General features: G+C 43.4%; 1 protein-coding gene across 1 annotated transcript in view; it reads left to right on the top strand.

Moving 5' to 3' along the window:
• Positions 1-15,828, top strand: part of EML5 (EMAP like 5) — a 189,068-nt gene that overhangs the window by 49,125 nt on the left and 124,115 nt on the right. Inside the window, exons 7-9 of the mRNA XM_073608920.1 lie at positions 2,216-2,417; positions 12,639-12,776; positions 12,950-13,206. Of these exons, the coding sequence (XP_073465021.1) occupies positions 2,216-2,417; positions 12,639-12,776; positions 12,950-13,206 (597 nt within the window). The remainder of the gene's footprint in view (positions 1-2,215; positions 2,418-12,638; positions 12,777-12,949; positions 13,207-15,828) is intronic.

The following is a 15,828-nucleotide window of genomic DNA, read 5'->3' on the forward strand; positions in this document are numbered from 1 at the left end:
CATTCTGATAACACATGCTACCTCTTAGCTCCTTAGTATGCTAACGGAATGTAAAGGGCAGGTAAGGCTTAAGAAAACAGGTTGGAGCGAGACAGGTTTGTTGAGGCAAGAAACCGCATGGGAACAATATATGGGGGGAATATATTGGGACTGTGACCACAATGGATGGGTCAGGCCCCCAGGTGTATTTGGTTTGAGTTATGTATTCCAGTGGGTGGGAAATAGCTTTTTTGTAGGTAGTAAGATGTGCGTATACCCTACAGTTTCTCAACCTTTTCACATGGAGGAACTCTGATAATAATTACTACATCTACAGCTCAAGGTACATTAGTGTGATGGTCACTGAGAATAATGCTGTTTATATTTGTAGTCATTGGAAAGAATCTCCCCACTTACAGATAACTTAAAAGAGCATTGTCGTCAGTGGTTACTTCTCTGAGAGGTAGAAAGTTCTCATTACTCGAGGAGCCCCTAGCAAACTCAGGAGGAACCCTAGGGTTCCACAGAACTCCGGTCGAGAAAAGGCTTCCCTATAGGCTTGAGAGGCCGGGTCAGGAGTGGGCAACATGTCCATTGACCATTGTCAAGCCAGTAAAGATGGGGGGGATAAACTCTAGCCAGGTGCCCCTTACACATTTTGGCTCTCTTATTTGTTAAAGAGACAGCGGACAACACAGTTGTCAGCACTTCCGCCTAGCAGCACTTGATTCACCGGTTCGAATCCCAACCATGGCACTACCTGCCTGGAGTTTACATGTTCTCCCTGTGCCTGCGTGGGTTTCCTCTGGGTACACCGGTTTCGTCCCACACTCCAAAGACATGCTAGATAGGTGAATTGGCTCCTGTCTAAATTGGCCCCAGTTTGTGTATGTATGAACGTGAGTTACCGAGCTTAGATTGTAAGCTTCTTGAGGGCAGAGACTGATGTAAATGTACAATATACTGTATATGTAAAGCGCTGAGTAAATTGACAGCGCTATATAAGTACCTGTAATAAAAAATAAAAATTAAGTATGAGGTCTGGTGGATGAAAGGGCAGCAACCATCAGATCCCAGGAACCTTCTCCGGAGCTTCAGAATGTCCTCCAGACAATAAATAAAGAGAAACATAATGAAGATCCCTAATGAATAGGCTTCTTAACTCAAATATTCAATATATTACAGCCATGACTGCTAGTCTTTAACCACTTGACCTCCGGAAGATTTACCCCCCTTCATGACCAGGCCATTTTTTGCCATACAGCACTGCGTTACTTTAACTGACAATTGCACGTTCATGCGACGCTGTACCCAAATAAATTTTGTGTCATTTTTTTCCCACAAATAGAGCTTTCTTTTGGTGGTATTTGATCACCTCTGTGCTTTGTTTTTTTTTTTTTTTTGGGCGTATAAACAAAAAAAGACCAACAATTTTGAAAAAAAAAATAAATATATTTTTTACTTTCTGCTATAAAACATATATCCAATATAAATATAAATCCAATATAACATAAATACAATAAAAAAAAAAAATTTCTTCATCAATTTTGGCCAATATTTATTCTGCTACAAGTTTTTGCTAAAAAAAATACCAATAAGCGTATATTGATTGGTTCACGCCAAGGGTACCCAACCAGTGGTCCGCAGAGCCCTGTGATGAGGCCCGCGACCTCCTGTTCTGGGATGGCGCGTTGGCGAGCACAGATCGCAGGTTGCCATCCCAGAGTATCAGTGTTGTGCCGGTGGTAGAAGTGCTGCTTTCACTAGAGGAAGAGATTCTAGTCCCTGCTTTGCAGGAACACAGGATCCATACCTTCCTACCCTGTCAGAAATGAGATATACCTTGTTTACATGGGAAGACACACAGAACTGAGATATGCCTGACGATCGGCAGGTGCTGGAGGACATAGAGTGCCCGACATCCGCAGATCGGCTTCTGCTGTGAATGATCAGAGCAGCAGCATGCGCCCCCTGCAGGCGGAAATCCAGAATTGCTTATTTATATATAGGTGATCTGGCGCACAGCTGCCGCCCTGTAGCAGTAAAAGTGCTATAGGGTGGTCAACAAGCAGTTAAAGTCCATTATCCTTAATTATTAAAATTTGTGGCAGTTTTTTTTTTGAGAATTTCATTGTCTTTCCAGAAGAGCGTTGTCTTTAAAACTTGATTGTGTCTTCTGGTGCGTCATACATGTGCTTTTTCCTTTTCTGTTTTCTGCATGACATTCTCTTTCCAGGTCTGTCTGTACGGAGCGTGTGCTGGAGAGGGGACCACATGCTGGTGGGGACTCAGGACAGTGAAATCTTCGAGATTGTGGTCCACGAACGCAACAAGCCCTTCCTGATCATGCAAGGACACTGTGAGGGGGAGCTCTGGGCTCTGGCTGTCCATCCGACCAAACCGCTGGCGATTACCGGGAGCGACGACCGATCAGTGAGGTTAGCCATGAAGATATCCCATATTTTATATATTTACAGTAAAAACTTGGTTTGAGAGTAACTTGGTTTGAGAGCGTTTTGCAAGGCAAGCAAAATCTTTTTATAAATGTTGACTTGATATACAAGTAGCGTCATGTCACAAATGTGTATAAAAGAGAAGAGAGGCGCCTCTAAGTGTAGCAATATGGTTACATTTAATGAAGGTGCAACATTTAGCAACATATTGCTACACTTAGAGGCTCCTCTCTTCTCTTTTATACTCTGGAGCTCCTGCTGGATTTTGCTTCTAATCCCCTTGTGGAGGCTTCCATTTGTGGATGGACATTTTATGGTTACACAACCTGGTCACATTGCTATAATCTTTTTATATGGACTCTAAACTGAAGGACCTAGGAATAAATGGTTGTGGAACAAATCATTTGAGTTTCCATTATTTCTTCTGGGGAAATTCGCTTTGATATACAAGTGCTTTGGATTACGAGCATGTTTCTGGAACGAATTATGCTCGCAATCCAAGGTTTTACTGTATATCTGTAGAACCGATCACCGTCTTGGAGACCACCAGAGTCTATTGACCCATGTGACCCAAACACAGGAAGGCCGCACGCCGAAATATCCTTTTGCTTTGCTGGGGTTTATATCAAAGCCTGTTTAGCGCCCACTGCTCATGCATTTTGCTCCATTGCAGAGCATGTCTGTAATCTAGAAACTTAGAGGTTGATTTACTAAAGGCAAATAGACCGAGCACTTTGCAGAGTGCAGTTGCTCCAAAGCTTAGTAAATGAGTAGAAGCTCTGCTGACTTTTATCATCCAATCATGTGCAAGCAAAATGCTGTTTTTTTTTTTTATTTTCCTTGCATGTGATTGGGTGCTCTTTGTAAAGTGAAGCTTCACCTCATTTACTAAGCTCTGGAGCAACTGCACTTTTAGAGTGCACAGTCTATTTGCCTTTATTAAACCAACCCCTAAGTCTTTTTGTATAATCTCTGGTTTGGAATAAAATTCATTAGTGGTGGACAGGTTTAATCCAAAGTGAAGACAGGAGGAAGCTGTCTTTGAGCTCCAGTGTCTTTGCCTAGGCCAGTGATTGTGAACCTTGGCACCCCAGATGTTTTGGAACTACATTTCCCATGATGCTCAACTACACTGCAGAGTGCATGGGCATCATGGGAAAATGTAGTTCTAAAACATCTGGGGTGCCAAGGTTCACCATCACTGGCCTAGATGAGTGATGTCATCAATCTGCTGCAGACAGGAGGAAGCATTTCCTCAGTCTCTCCTCCAGTGATCAGACTGCAACATTGTAACTTTGTATCAAGTCAAAAGGTGAGAGGTTGCAGCTGTGTCAGACATTGGTGAACAGGCACAAAAAAAAAACTACAAAGGCACCAGGATTTACATGAAAAAGGAAAAGGGTTGGTCGGCACTCAGGATGACATTCAAAATGGTATTTCTTTATTAATGTACAAAGCTGCAAAACAGCCTACGCGTTTCGGACGTTAGTCCTTAGTCAGAAAACTAAATAAGTAACACTTAAATAGTATATACAAAGGTCACATGATTAACCAACACAGGTGAATTAAAAATGCAAAAGGGAAAAGCCGGCATGTGCAATGTAACACATAACAAAAAGTAGTCATATGAAAAACCAGGCATATAAAAAGTGACCCACAATAGCATGCATGCATAGTTTGTATTTTTTCCAAAATGGAACATCATAAAAATAGTGGGTGCTACATAAAGATGATATAGCCTAGATGCTAAATTAATAATAAAAATAAAGAATTTCTTTTGTAAGCAAATGAAAAGCCTGGCATATAAAAAGCAATCCACAATAACATACATTCGGTTTTCTCCTTCTTCCTCCAGCTGCTTCTTCCCCCACCTCTTCCTCCATCTTCCTCCGGTCTTCTCCATCTTCCTCCGGCTTCTTCTTCCCCTGCTTCGTCCTCCGGTCTTTCTCCTCCGCCGCTCCCACTGAACATTAAAAAAACGAACCTCCTCGGATGCTGTGATGGGGTGGATTACGTCACTCCGAGACCACGGCCCTTGTGACTTCACCGCCCTGGGCATGATTGGTCAGTGATGTCACAAGGGGTGGGGTCTCCTGATGTCATCTGGTGGCCACGCCCTATAATTATATATGAAATGTGCGCTATGGAAGCGGACAGATCGGCAAGCCACAGCGTCGGGGGAGGTTCTTTGTTATCATGTTCAGCAGATTGGTGGCAGGAGTGGAGGAGGAGAAAGACCGGAAGAAGAAGCCAGAGGAAGATGGAGAAGACTGGAGGAAGAAGCGGGGGAAAGAAGACATTTTTAATAAAGGAATTGTCAAAAACAGTCTATGGTCTTTTGTCACATTTCACTGCTTTTTTGGTGAATGGGTAGGGGTACAAAGTACCCACTACCCATTCACATGGGGGGGGGATCTGGGGGCCCCCTTGTTAAAGAGGGCTTCCAGATGCTTCTAAGCCCCCCGCCCGCAGACCCTCACAAACACCGGAAAATGGTTGTGGGGATGAGGCCCTTGTCTCCATCAACATGGGGACAAGGTGCTTTGGGGGGACCCCACCCCAAAGCACCCTACCCATGTTGAGGGCATGTGGCCTGGTATGGTTCAGGAGGGGGGGCGCTCGCTCGCCCCCCCCCTTTCCTGACCTACCAATTTGCGTGCTCGGATAAGGGTCTGGTATGGATTGGGGGGGCCCTACGTCGTCTTCTTTTTTTTTTTTTTAATTTTGGCGCAGGGTTCCCCTTGAAATCCACACCAGACCCAATATGCATTGGATGGGGGGAGACCCTACGTCGTTTTTTTCCTTGATTTTTGAATAGCTGAATTTTTGGAATTCCACAACATATAACAACAATATTATTGAATAATTACATACCATTGCATACATTTGAAGAGTTAAAATGATGGAATAAACCAAACTGATATGCATTCGCTAATTATGCTGCTGAGTACATTGTATGTTTTCAGGAGGTGATACCATTGGTGGGATTCAAACCCATGGCTTGAACGTTTGAAGGTAGCAGGGCATACCACTATGCTATAGAGCTGAGCACAACTATTGGGTAGGGATAAGCCCAACACCCCCGGTTCGGTTCGCACCAGAACTTGCGAACAGGCCAAAAATTTGTGTGAACATTATTAAAGTCTATGGGACACGAACATGAAAAATCAAAAATGCTCCTTTTAAAAGCTTATATGCAAGTTATTGTCATAAAAAATGTATGGGGATCCGGGTCCTGCCCCAGGGGACATGTAAAAATGCAAAAAAGTTTTAAAAATGGAAGTTTTTTCAGGAGCAGTAACTTTAATAATGCTTAAAGTGAAACAATAAAAATTAAATATTCGTTTAAATATTGTGCCTGGGTGGTGTCTATAGTATGCCTGTAAAGTGGCGCATCTTTCCCATGTTTAGAACAGTACTGCAGCAAAATTAAATTTCTAAAGGAAAAAAAATGTCTTTTAAAATGTCTTTTACAGCTCGGGACTGTAATGTATTGTTGGATTTTGGCAATATAGATAAAAATCATTGAAAAAAAACGATGCCCAGATCCTGTAACCCCCCCCCTATGTGAATGGGTATCGGGTACATTGTCCCCCTAACCATTCACGAAAAAAAAGCAGTGAAATGTGACAAAAGACAATAGCCGGTTTTTGACAATTCCTTTATTGTAAAATAGCTCTGAGTGGTCTTCTCCCCCAAGCCGTGTCTCCTACCGCCATCTTCTCCTGGTACTGTCTCTCTTGCTGCCGTCTTCTGTCCCTGTCTCTCCCACCACCGCCTACTTCTCCTGCTGCTGTGTTCTTCCTTGCCGCCATGTTCTTCCTCGCCGCCGTCTTCCTCTGCTGTGTTGTCCCCCGCTGTCTGGCGTCTCTTACACAGCCATGGGGCGTGACTATCCGTTGACGTCACACGCAGAGACTGCCCCTTTTATTTTCTGGAAAAAAAGGGGTGGGCTTTCCATGTGACGTCAACGGAGAGAATGTACCTGATATCCATTCACGTAGGGGGGTGCCGAAATCTGGGGGCCCCCTTGTTAAAAGGGGCTTCCAGATTCCGATAAGCCCCCCGCCCGCAGACCCCCACAACTATCGGTTAAGGGTTGTGGGGATGAGGCCCTTGTCCCCATCAACATGGGGCCTGGTATAGACCGTGGGGGGGACCCTACGCCATTTTTTGTTGAATTTTGGCGTGGGGGGTTCCCTCCAAATCCATGGTAGACCCGAAGGGCCTAGTATAGACCTAAGGGGGGGGGGACCCCATGCAGTTTTTTTTGCAAATAATTTTTTTTTTTTTTGGCTGGCTTTTTTTTTTACTTTCAGTGGGGAAGCCACAGAACAGTTGCATTTCTGGTGCGGTTCCATTGAAATCTATTACCCGCAAATCACGTTAAAAAGTCCCCAACCATTTCCTAAAACACACTGCAAAACGCAAAGCTGTGAACTAGTACCATAGGAAACCATGTTGAATGGACTGTAGAGTGTTTCTAAAAACTGCAAAATGCACTAAAAAATGCACAGTTGGGAACCTAGGGTCAGGGCCAGTTCCCACTGGAGCGATGCGGGAACCCTGCAAATCCAGTGCGGGTTACCGCATTGCATACAACTCGCAGGCAGTTCACACTGCCATATGCGAACTGCTGAGAGTGTCAGTAGAAAGCTAATGACACCCCCAAATCAGTTCACATATCGCAGAGCGAACTGCAAATTCAGACAACACCCATGCGATTCGATTCTGCTGCGGGCCAAAAAAAGGGGTCCTGTGCGAGTTTGGTCCGAATGCGATGCAAATTCAACCATACAATCTGTATGGCTGAGTTTGCATCACACAGACATCGCATGTGATTTGCAGTGCGGGGCAAATCACAACCGATGTTGGACAGCGCAGCAGTGTGAACCGGTCCTAAGGCCCCTTTCACACTTGTGCGACTTGTCCAGCGACTCCTGCATCCAAAGACCTTGGCATTGGACACTGGCATTGCTTCATATCACATCAAATTTGCGGCAAACAGCGGTGCAAAATCGTGGGACTTTCAGGTCGCACAAGTGTGAAAGGGACCTTATGGACCTCAAGTTGTATGAAAAGTGTGAAAGGAACCTATTGAGATTCATTGATATCACCTTCGAATTAGGCCCCATTTGCACTTGTGCGACCATTGCCTGTGTAATATTGCGGTACATGGACCTCAAGTCGCATCAAAGTCAAACCAAAGTAGTGCAGGGACGAATTTGACCCACTTGCGGGATGCACAAGTCAGAATAGGGCCTAATTCAAAGGTATTATCCATGAATCTCATTCACACTGCTGCGACCTGAAAGTCACACTATTTTGATGCCACTTTGCTGCTGCAACTTGGCACTAACTTCTGGGAATGCCTGTGTAATAATTGCGCCCTATGTACCTCAAGTCACATGAAAGTCACACCAAAGTAGTACAGGGACTACTTTGAAGTTGTTACAACTTGAAGTAGCATAGATATGAATTGTTATCATTGAGACTCATGGGGTACAACTTGTCATGCAACTCGGAGGTCCAAATTTGCTGGAAAAGTCTCCCAACTGTGAAACAAGTCATATATATTTTAATAGAAAAGTATTTTATCAAAACATCCCACATTCTAGCATTCTTAAAAACAAAATACATTTAGGTAGAAGCAACAATGTTGCAAAAGAAAATTTATTTCAGAGAAAGATACATTTCATGTAAAGTAATCATTAAAAGGATTTATTTGGGGAAGTTATAATTGTACCATTAGAATCAATGGCTAAAACTTGAATTGGACTATAATAGCTCCGATTTTCACTCCCCAAAAAAATGCTCTTTAACACAGCGCTCATTTTGGTACTTACTATATCGCCCAGTAAAAAAGACATTGGAGCTAAAATGAGAGCTATTTGCAGGTCTGAGCACGCTCAGTTGTGTTGGCACCTAGTTGTACAAAAAACGGGAAATGTATCTCTTCCCAGACTTTTAAAGATATTTCAGTGTAGAAATCACTTTTTCACACAGTTTAAAAGCAGATTATCTTTAAATAATATGCCGCATATTTCACTACCATTTAGGCAATTATATTGTGCTCTAAACCTTATTTCCATTTGTACTACCCTAGGTTTTAGCAGATTAAGGGTTTGGGCGCTATTTGGTTTCAGGGAACTATAGTAAATTCGATTTCGGGAGTATTTTTTTTTTACCAGCGCTATAGTGAATACTGTTGTACCGCTAATTAGTGTGATTAGCGCTAATTCGTGCTGCAGCACTATAGTAAATGACCCCCTAACTGACACATTTTTTTGGGGATCAGTGACTCTAATACATTAATCGATGGTAAAATATGCACTGTCACTGTACTAATGACACTGGCTGGGCAGGGGTTAACATCCGGGGCGATCAAAGGGCTAACTGTGTGCCTAGCCAGTGTTTAACTGTAGTGTGGGAGGTGCTTTTACTAGGGGAAGGCATAGATCTGTGTCCCTGCTTTGCAGGAACACAGGATCCATGCCTTCCTTACTGACAGAATGGCGATCTGCCTTGTTTACATGGGCAGATCGCTGTTCTGCCTGTGTCTCGAATGATCAGCGGGTGCCGGCGGACATCAGGGTCTGTGGGACCTGCTGATCAGCTCCCGCTGTGTATAATCACAGCAGGAGCGAGCTGCCGTGGGCACGCACTCGTTCCGGATATCTGGAAGTGCAAGATTATAATGTGTATATATACATGATCCTGCACAGCGCGGCCGTCCTGTAGCAGTAAAACTGCTATAGGGCAGTCAGCAAGTGGTTGAGTACCTGGAGCTGCTGGGGGCTCATTTACACCAGTCCCTAATGCATTGACCTGGCTATTTGCCTTATTTGTTATTGCTTTAGTTCCCTGAAAAAATGATATCTTGCGTTTTTTGCACAGCCTGTTCCGCTGCGTTATAATCCGTGCCGGCACAAAGTCATCTAGAGCACGGGGCGAACATGTCAAATTGGTCTCCCCCCCCCCCAAGATGTATGAGCATTATGTGTCAGTGAAAATCCCTCCCAACAAAAATTTCCCCCCAAAAAAGAGAATCTTCTCCCTCTGAGCACAAATCCTCTACCCCTCAAATTACCCCTCCAAGCACAAATCACCCCCCACCCCCAATCCCCCATCTGTGCACAAATACCCCCAGTCATCCCTACTAGCACAAATCCTCTCCCCAAAAAACATTTCCCCTCTTCCATATTGCTGTCGTAGCACAAACCTCACAAATCCTCCCCCCCCCAGCACAAATCATTTTTCCCACCCCACTTCCCAACACAAATCCCCCAAATCGCCACTCCTAGCACACCTACCCAAGTTTGCCCTCCTAGAACAATTCTTACCCCCTATGCTGCCCCCCAAATTCACCTCCGCACAAATCCCCTCCCCCCAATCTCCTTGTGGTGCCCAGGGCAGCCGCCCCTCCCGTCCACCCCTTCTCCCGGCCCTGGCTATAATGCATCCCAACATACTGGTGCTCATAGAGTTAAACGAAGGGTAGGTTAATAAAGTTTAAAAAAAAAAAAAAGAAAGCACAAACATTATACTGCATAGCAGTGCGCATACACCGCGCACACCAGCATGTTATGTGCACCATAATGTGCGTCCGCTGCTATGAACGAGCCACTGACACATTACCACGTATGCAGTACTTACCATGAAAACATTTCTGATGACAGGTCCACTTTAAGATCCATTGGAAGTCTTTATCTTCTTATTCTGTAAAAACTATACCCACCATTTTCTTGCTGTGGCGTTTTTCTATGATTTGCTGAGTCGGGGGGAAAAACAAAATCTATTTTTTTTTCTTGTTTTTAATCTTGGTGGAAGGTTCCAGGTAGAGGCTTTCTATCTAATGAACTCCGAGCTGCCTCATTAGTGATCTGGCATCGCTCCATCTTAGAGATGAGATGATCACAGTTCAAAATCCACTTTCCCAAAAAGGCCTTTTCAATTAGGCTGTCAAAATGTTTCATCCGACCGCATTGCATTAGCATAACTAATGACCGCGCGCGGCTGTCATCCCAGAGCTGCAGAACGAAAAAAATCCATCTTGTTTTATTTCTAGTGTTAAAGGACAACTCTACCTTTTTAGGAAAATTGTCCTTTTAACCATTTCTTCTCTCCCTCCTGTACATCCCCCTATAGAGCAGAACATTATACATTTTAGCTATGGGCATACTGATTCAGCAAAATCCTTGTCATTAAATAAGATAACAAAGTAATACATTGTTTTTGGTAATGCTGTTTTGCAAAAATATACATTCCATAGACAAAAAAAATAAAACTAAAAATGCTACTTTTATTGGTGTTATCTTAAAAAAAAATGGTGTTACTGTAGATAAACAGCGTTATATAATTTATATTATTATTTTATATTTTATATATTATAGTAATATCTAATTATGTCTGTACAGTATCTCACAAACGTGAGTACACCCCTCACATTTTTGTAAATATTTTCTTCTATCTTTTCATGTGACAACACTGAAGAAATGACACTTTGCTACAATGTAAAGTAGTGAGTGTACAGCTTGTATAACAGTGTAAATTTGCTGTCCCCTCAAAATAACTCAACACACAGCCATTAATGTCTAAACCGCTGGCAACAAAAGTGAGTACACCCCTAAGTGAAAATGTCCAAATTGGGCCCAAATTCTCAATATTTTGTGTGGCCACCATTATTTTCCAGCACTGCCTTAACCCTCTTGGGCATGTAGTTCACCAGAGCTTCACAGGTTGTCACTGGAGTCCTCTTCCCCTCCTCCATGATGACATCACTGAGCTGGTGGATGTTAGAGACCTTGCGCTCCTCCACCTTCCGTTTGAGCATGTCCCACAGATGCTCAATAGGGTTTAGGTCTGGACACATGCTTGGCCAGTCCATCACCTTTACCCTCAACTTCTTTAGCAAGGCAGTGGTCGTCTTGAAGGTGTGTTTGGGGTCGTTATCATGTTGGAATACTGCCCTGCGGCCCAGTCTCTGAAGGGAGGTGATCATGCTCTGCTTCAGTATGTCACAGTACATGTTGGCATTCATGGTTCCCTCAATGATCTGTAGCTCCCCAGTGTCGGCAGCACTCATGCAGCCCCAGACCATGACACTCCCACCACCATGCTTGACTGTAGACAAGACACACTTGTCTTTGTCCTCCTCACCTGGTTGTCACCACACACGCTTGTCACCATCTGAACCAAATAAGTTTAACTTGGTCTCACTATATATATATATATATTGTGTGTACATGTACATTTTTTTTTTGTGTAAAATAACAAGTAGTGACGCCAAAGAATAATTATAATAACAATAAAAAACCTGAGTGCAGCTGCCCCTTTAAAAGTAGATAAGACCACCTTGCAAATAGGGTTAAAAAAAAAAAAGTAAGGCGCTAACTCAAATAGCATAGACAATAAATAATCTGTGCAAAATCATCCAGTCCAAAATATGTGAGTTCTGCACTGGCTGATTTTGCACAGATTATTTATTGTCTATGCTATTTGAGTTAGCGCCTTACTTTTTTATTTTGAAACTATATGTATGTCGGGGAATCCCCTCCTCATTAGCTGAGATAGCAGCGGGGCGCCATTGGCTCTCGCTGCTGTCAATCAAAGTCAGTGAGCCAATGAGGAGAGGGGGCAGGGCCAAGCCACGGCTCTGTGTCTGAATTGACACACAGAGCAAAGGCTCACTCAGGTGCCCCCATATCAAGCTGCTTGTTTTGGGGGCACTCGGCAGAAGGGAGGGGCCAGGAGCACCAGGGAGGGACCCGAGAAGAGGAGGATCGGAGCTGCTGTGTGCAAAACCGTTACACAGAGCAGGTACAGTATGACGTGTTTGTTATTTTTAAATTAAAAAAAAAAAAGGCTTTTTAAAATCACTTTAAGTAGGATTGAAGGCAAACTTCTTTTTTGTTTTTTGAATTTAATTTCTACTCTGAAACAGGGTAGATACATAGTAACCATGTCACTTTGCATATCTCTTGTCTGAATAATGTTTATAAACAATGTTACTTTGTATCTTTCTATCACTTGTCTGTACAATGTTTAGAAACATTTTTACTTCATCACTATATCTCCTATCTGTACAATGTTTATAAACAATTCTATATTGTATCTCTTTATCTCCTGCATTTTAAACCTGTCATACAGCATGCAATGTATATTGTAGACAGGTACTTTATTTAAGCTTTCTTTTTCACCGTAAAGGATCTGGAGCTTGGTGGACCATGCCTTGATTGCACGTTGCAATATGGAGGAACCAATCCGCTGCGCTGCCGTCAGCACGGATGGCATCCATCTAGCGCTGGGCATGAAGGACGGATCGTTCACTGTACTGCGAGTCAGGTGATGGCACAGGGGGAAAATGTAGCATGGGAGGAGTTGCTCCTTTTAATGTTTAACTCTTTCTTGACCACAAGTCATTGATGCCTCCCTGAGAAAGTTGGCATCTACCAGGCTGGGTGTGAATTGGTAATTACAATTTCTCTCCTTAATTTATGAATGTTCTCTGCCTCCAGGGATATGACGGAGGTGGTGCATATAAAAGACAGGAAAGAGGCCATCCATGAGCTGAAGTATTCTACGGATGGAAATTACCTGGCGGTGGGCTCTAATGACAGCTGTGTGGACATCTATGGGGTGGTGCAGAGGTACAAGAAGGTGGGCGAGTGTATGGGCTCCATGTCCTTCATCACACACATGGACTGGTCATCCGACAGCAAATTCCTGCAGACCAACGATGGCAACGGGAAAAGGATGTTCTACAGGATGCCGGGTGAGGGGCGCCAAACCAAACCTTCACTTGATCATACAAATCAATACTGGAGAAACTCCAAATAGTCAATATAATGATAGTGTATGACTGTGAGAAACATTAGAGTGTAAGCTCCTCTGGTGCAGAGACTTTTGAATGTCTCAGTGTTCTCTATACAACACTGCAGAATATGTCAGAGGTATATAAATGTATCATAATAATAATAGTGTGTGACTGTGGTGGGACATTAGAGTGTAAGCTCCTGTGGTGAAGAGACTGATGTGACTGGCTCTGTGTTCTCTGTACAGCACTGCAGAATATGTCAGAGCTATATAAATGTATAATAATAATAGTTTGTGACTTTGTGAGTGCGTAACTGTAGTATTAATATAGTAAAACACTTGCGCCTTGGTACTGTGTGTCAATATAATTGGGCTGCTGCTGTCCAATATTATCCCCACTAATGGGGCAAAATGAATATATATGGCAAATAGACAGTGCCTGCTCCTCCTTTTATACCTATATTAAACTCTTATAATTGTCTATAACCATGGCTGAATAAATTTCACAATGAATTTACGTTGCTTGCTTACGTGCATGCTATTGTATACCAAAATATAGTTGATACATCGTAGTATATAAAGTGACAATATTTAAAGAGCATGCATAAATTAAAGTGCATAAAGTGTTATAAGTGCAATAAAGTCCTTATTCGTGCAAAAAAGAGGGTGCTGCATGTGTCCATCGATGTCAATACTTCCACCTGCTGGGGTGGTGTAAAGATCCAAACTCACCAGATGTGTTGGACTCCTTTGCTCTATAGCAAAAAGAGTCTTCTGTGCTTTTAGGTCATTTACTGGGGACCAAACCCAATGCAGTGTTTTCTGATGTCCTCCGGGAGCTCTGGAGCCATAACTGAAGGATATCCATCACAAAGGAGTCGGTGGAGGACATCAGAAAACACTGCATTGGGTTTGGTCCCCATTAAATGATCTAAAAGCACAGAAGACTCTTTTTGCTATAGAGCAAAGGAGTCCAACACATCTGGTGAGTTTGGATCTTTACACCACCGCAGCAGGTGGACGTATAGACATGGATGGACACACAGAGCACTGCAGCTAGGGCCTGCCCATAACATTGTGCTGCCTGGGCCCAAGAATGAAATGCTGCCCCCCCCCCCCCAAAAAAAAAAATCATGCTCACAAAAATCCCCCACATTCATTATTTAATATCAAGATAAATAAAACTAAACTTAAATTTCTCAGAAAATCCGATTTACATGCAACAGCACCTTGTCCATATGGAAAATTATATCACAAACCATTACATTCAAATCCAAACCTTTTTTTGTTTATAGTACAAAAAATAAAACTGTAGAGGTGATCCAATACCCCCAAAAGAAAGCTCTATCTGTAGGAAAAAAAGGACGTAAATTTTGTTTGGGTACAGCGTCGCACGACCGCGCAATTGTCAGTTGAACCTCCCAACTAAAAAGTTGTTGCACTTGAATTTAATTTGTATTGCAATTATTTGTAGAGGGGTTTCCACCATCCCTGCTAAGTTTCATTTCTTATGTCTTGTTCTCAGTTTGAATTAAATGTGACGTTGCATATCACAGAGACCGGTATTGTGATAATATTGAAGTTTATTGAGATTTCCATACATTAGAGGGTTTCACCGTTCTTGATTAGTAAGTTAGGGCTGCACTTTTTTTTTTTTTGTGGTGTGAGATCACGTAGGTGCTTAGCGGCAGGCCTTTTACTGACACTTTTGTATTTTACCTCCAGTAGTTTATTGTAAATAGTAGTGTGGTGATTACCTATTATACTAAAGATTGGCATGTGGAATTAATAAACATCAATGGATTTTAGTTGTGCCCCACCAGACTGCTTATTGGTACTGATTGACAGCACTGATAGGTGGCACTGATTGGAATTAGTAGGCAGCACTGATGGACACTCATAGGCAGCAATGATTGGCAGCACTGATGGGCACTGATTGGCAGCACTTATTGGGATTGATAGGCAGCACTGATGGACACTGATAGGCAGCACTGATTTGCACTGATGGGTGGCACAGATGGACACTGATAGGCGGCACTGATTTGTACTGATAGGCGGCACTGATTGGCACTGATAGGCGGCACTGATTGGCACTGATAGGCGGCACTGATTGGCACTGATAGGCGGCACTGATTGGCACTGATAGGCAGCACTGATTGGCATTGATAGGCGGCACTGATTGGCATTGATAGGCAGCACTGATAGGTGGCACTGATGGGCAGCACTGATAGGTGGCACTGATGGGCAGCACTGATAGGTGGCACTGATGGGTAGCACTGATGGGTAGCACTGATGGGTAGCACTGATGGGTGGCACTGATGGGCACTGATTGGCGGCACTGATGGACACTGATAGGTAGCACTGATTTGCACTGATAGGTGGCACTGATGGACACTGATAGGCAGCACTGATTGGCATTGATAGACAGCACTTATTGGCACTGATGGGCAGCACTGATAGGTGGCACTGATGGGCACTGATAGGTGGCACTGATGGGCACTGACAGGGGAGAGCAGGAGTTTCACATTGAGCAGATCATAAGGCTTGCCGGAGCCCCTCAGTGTGTGACACTGTCATCTAA

This window comes from Aquarana catesbeiana, linkage group LG13, assembly GCF_042186555.1.
Source record: "Aquarana catesbeiana isolate 2022-GZ linkage group LG13, ASM4218655v1, whole genome shotgun sequence".
Lineage (NCBI taxonomy): Eukaryota > Metazoa > Chordata > Amphibia > Anura > Ranidae > Aquarana > Aquarana catesbeiana.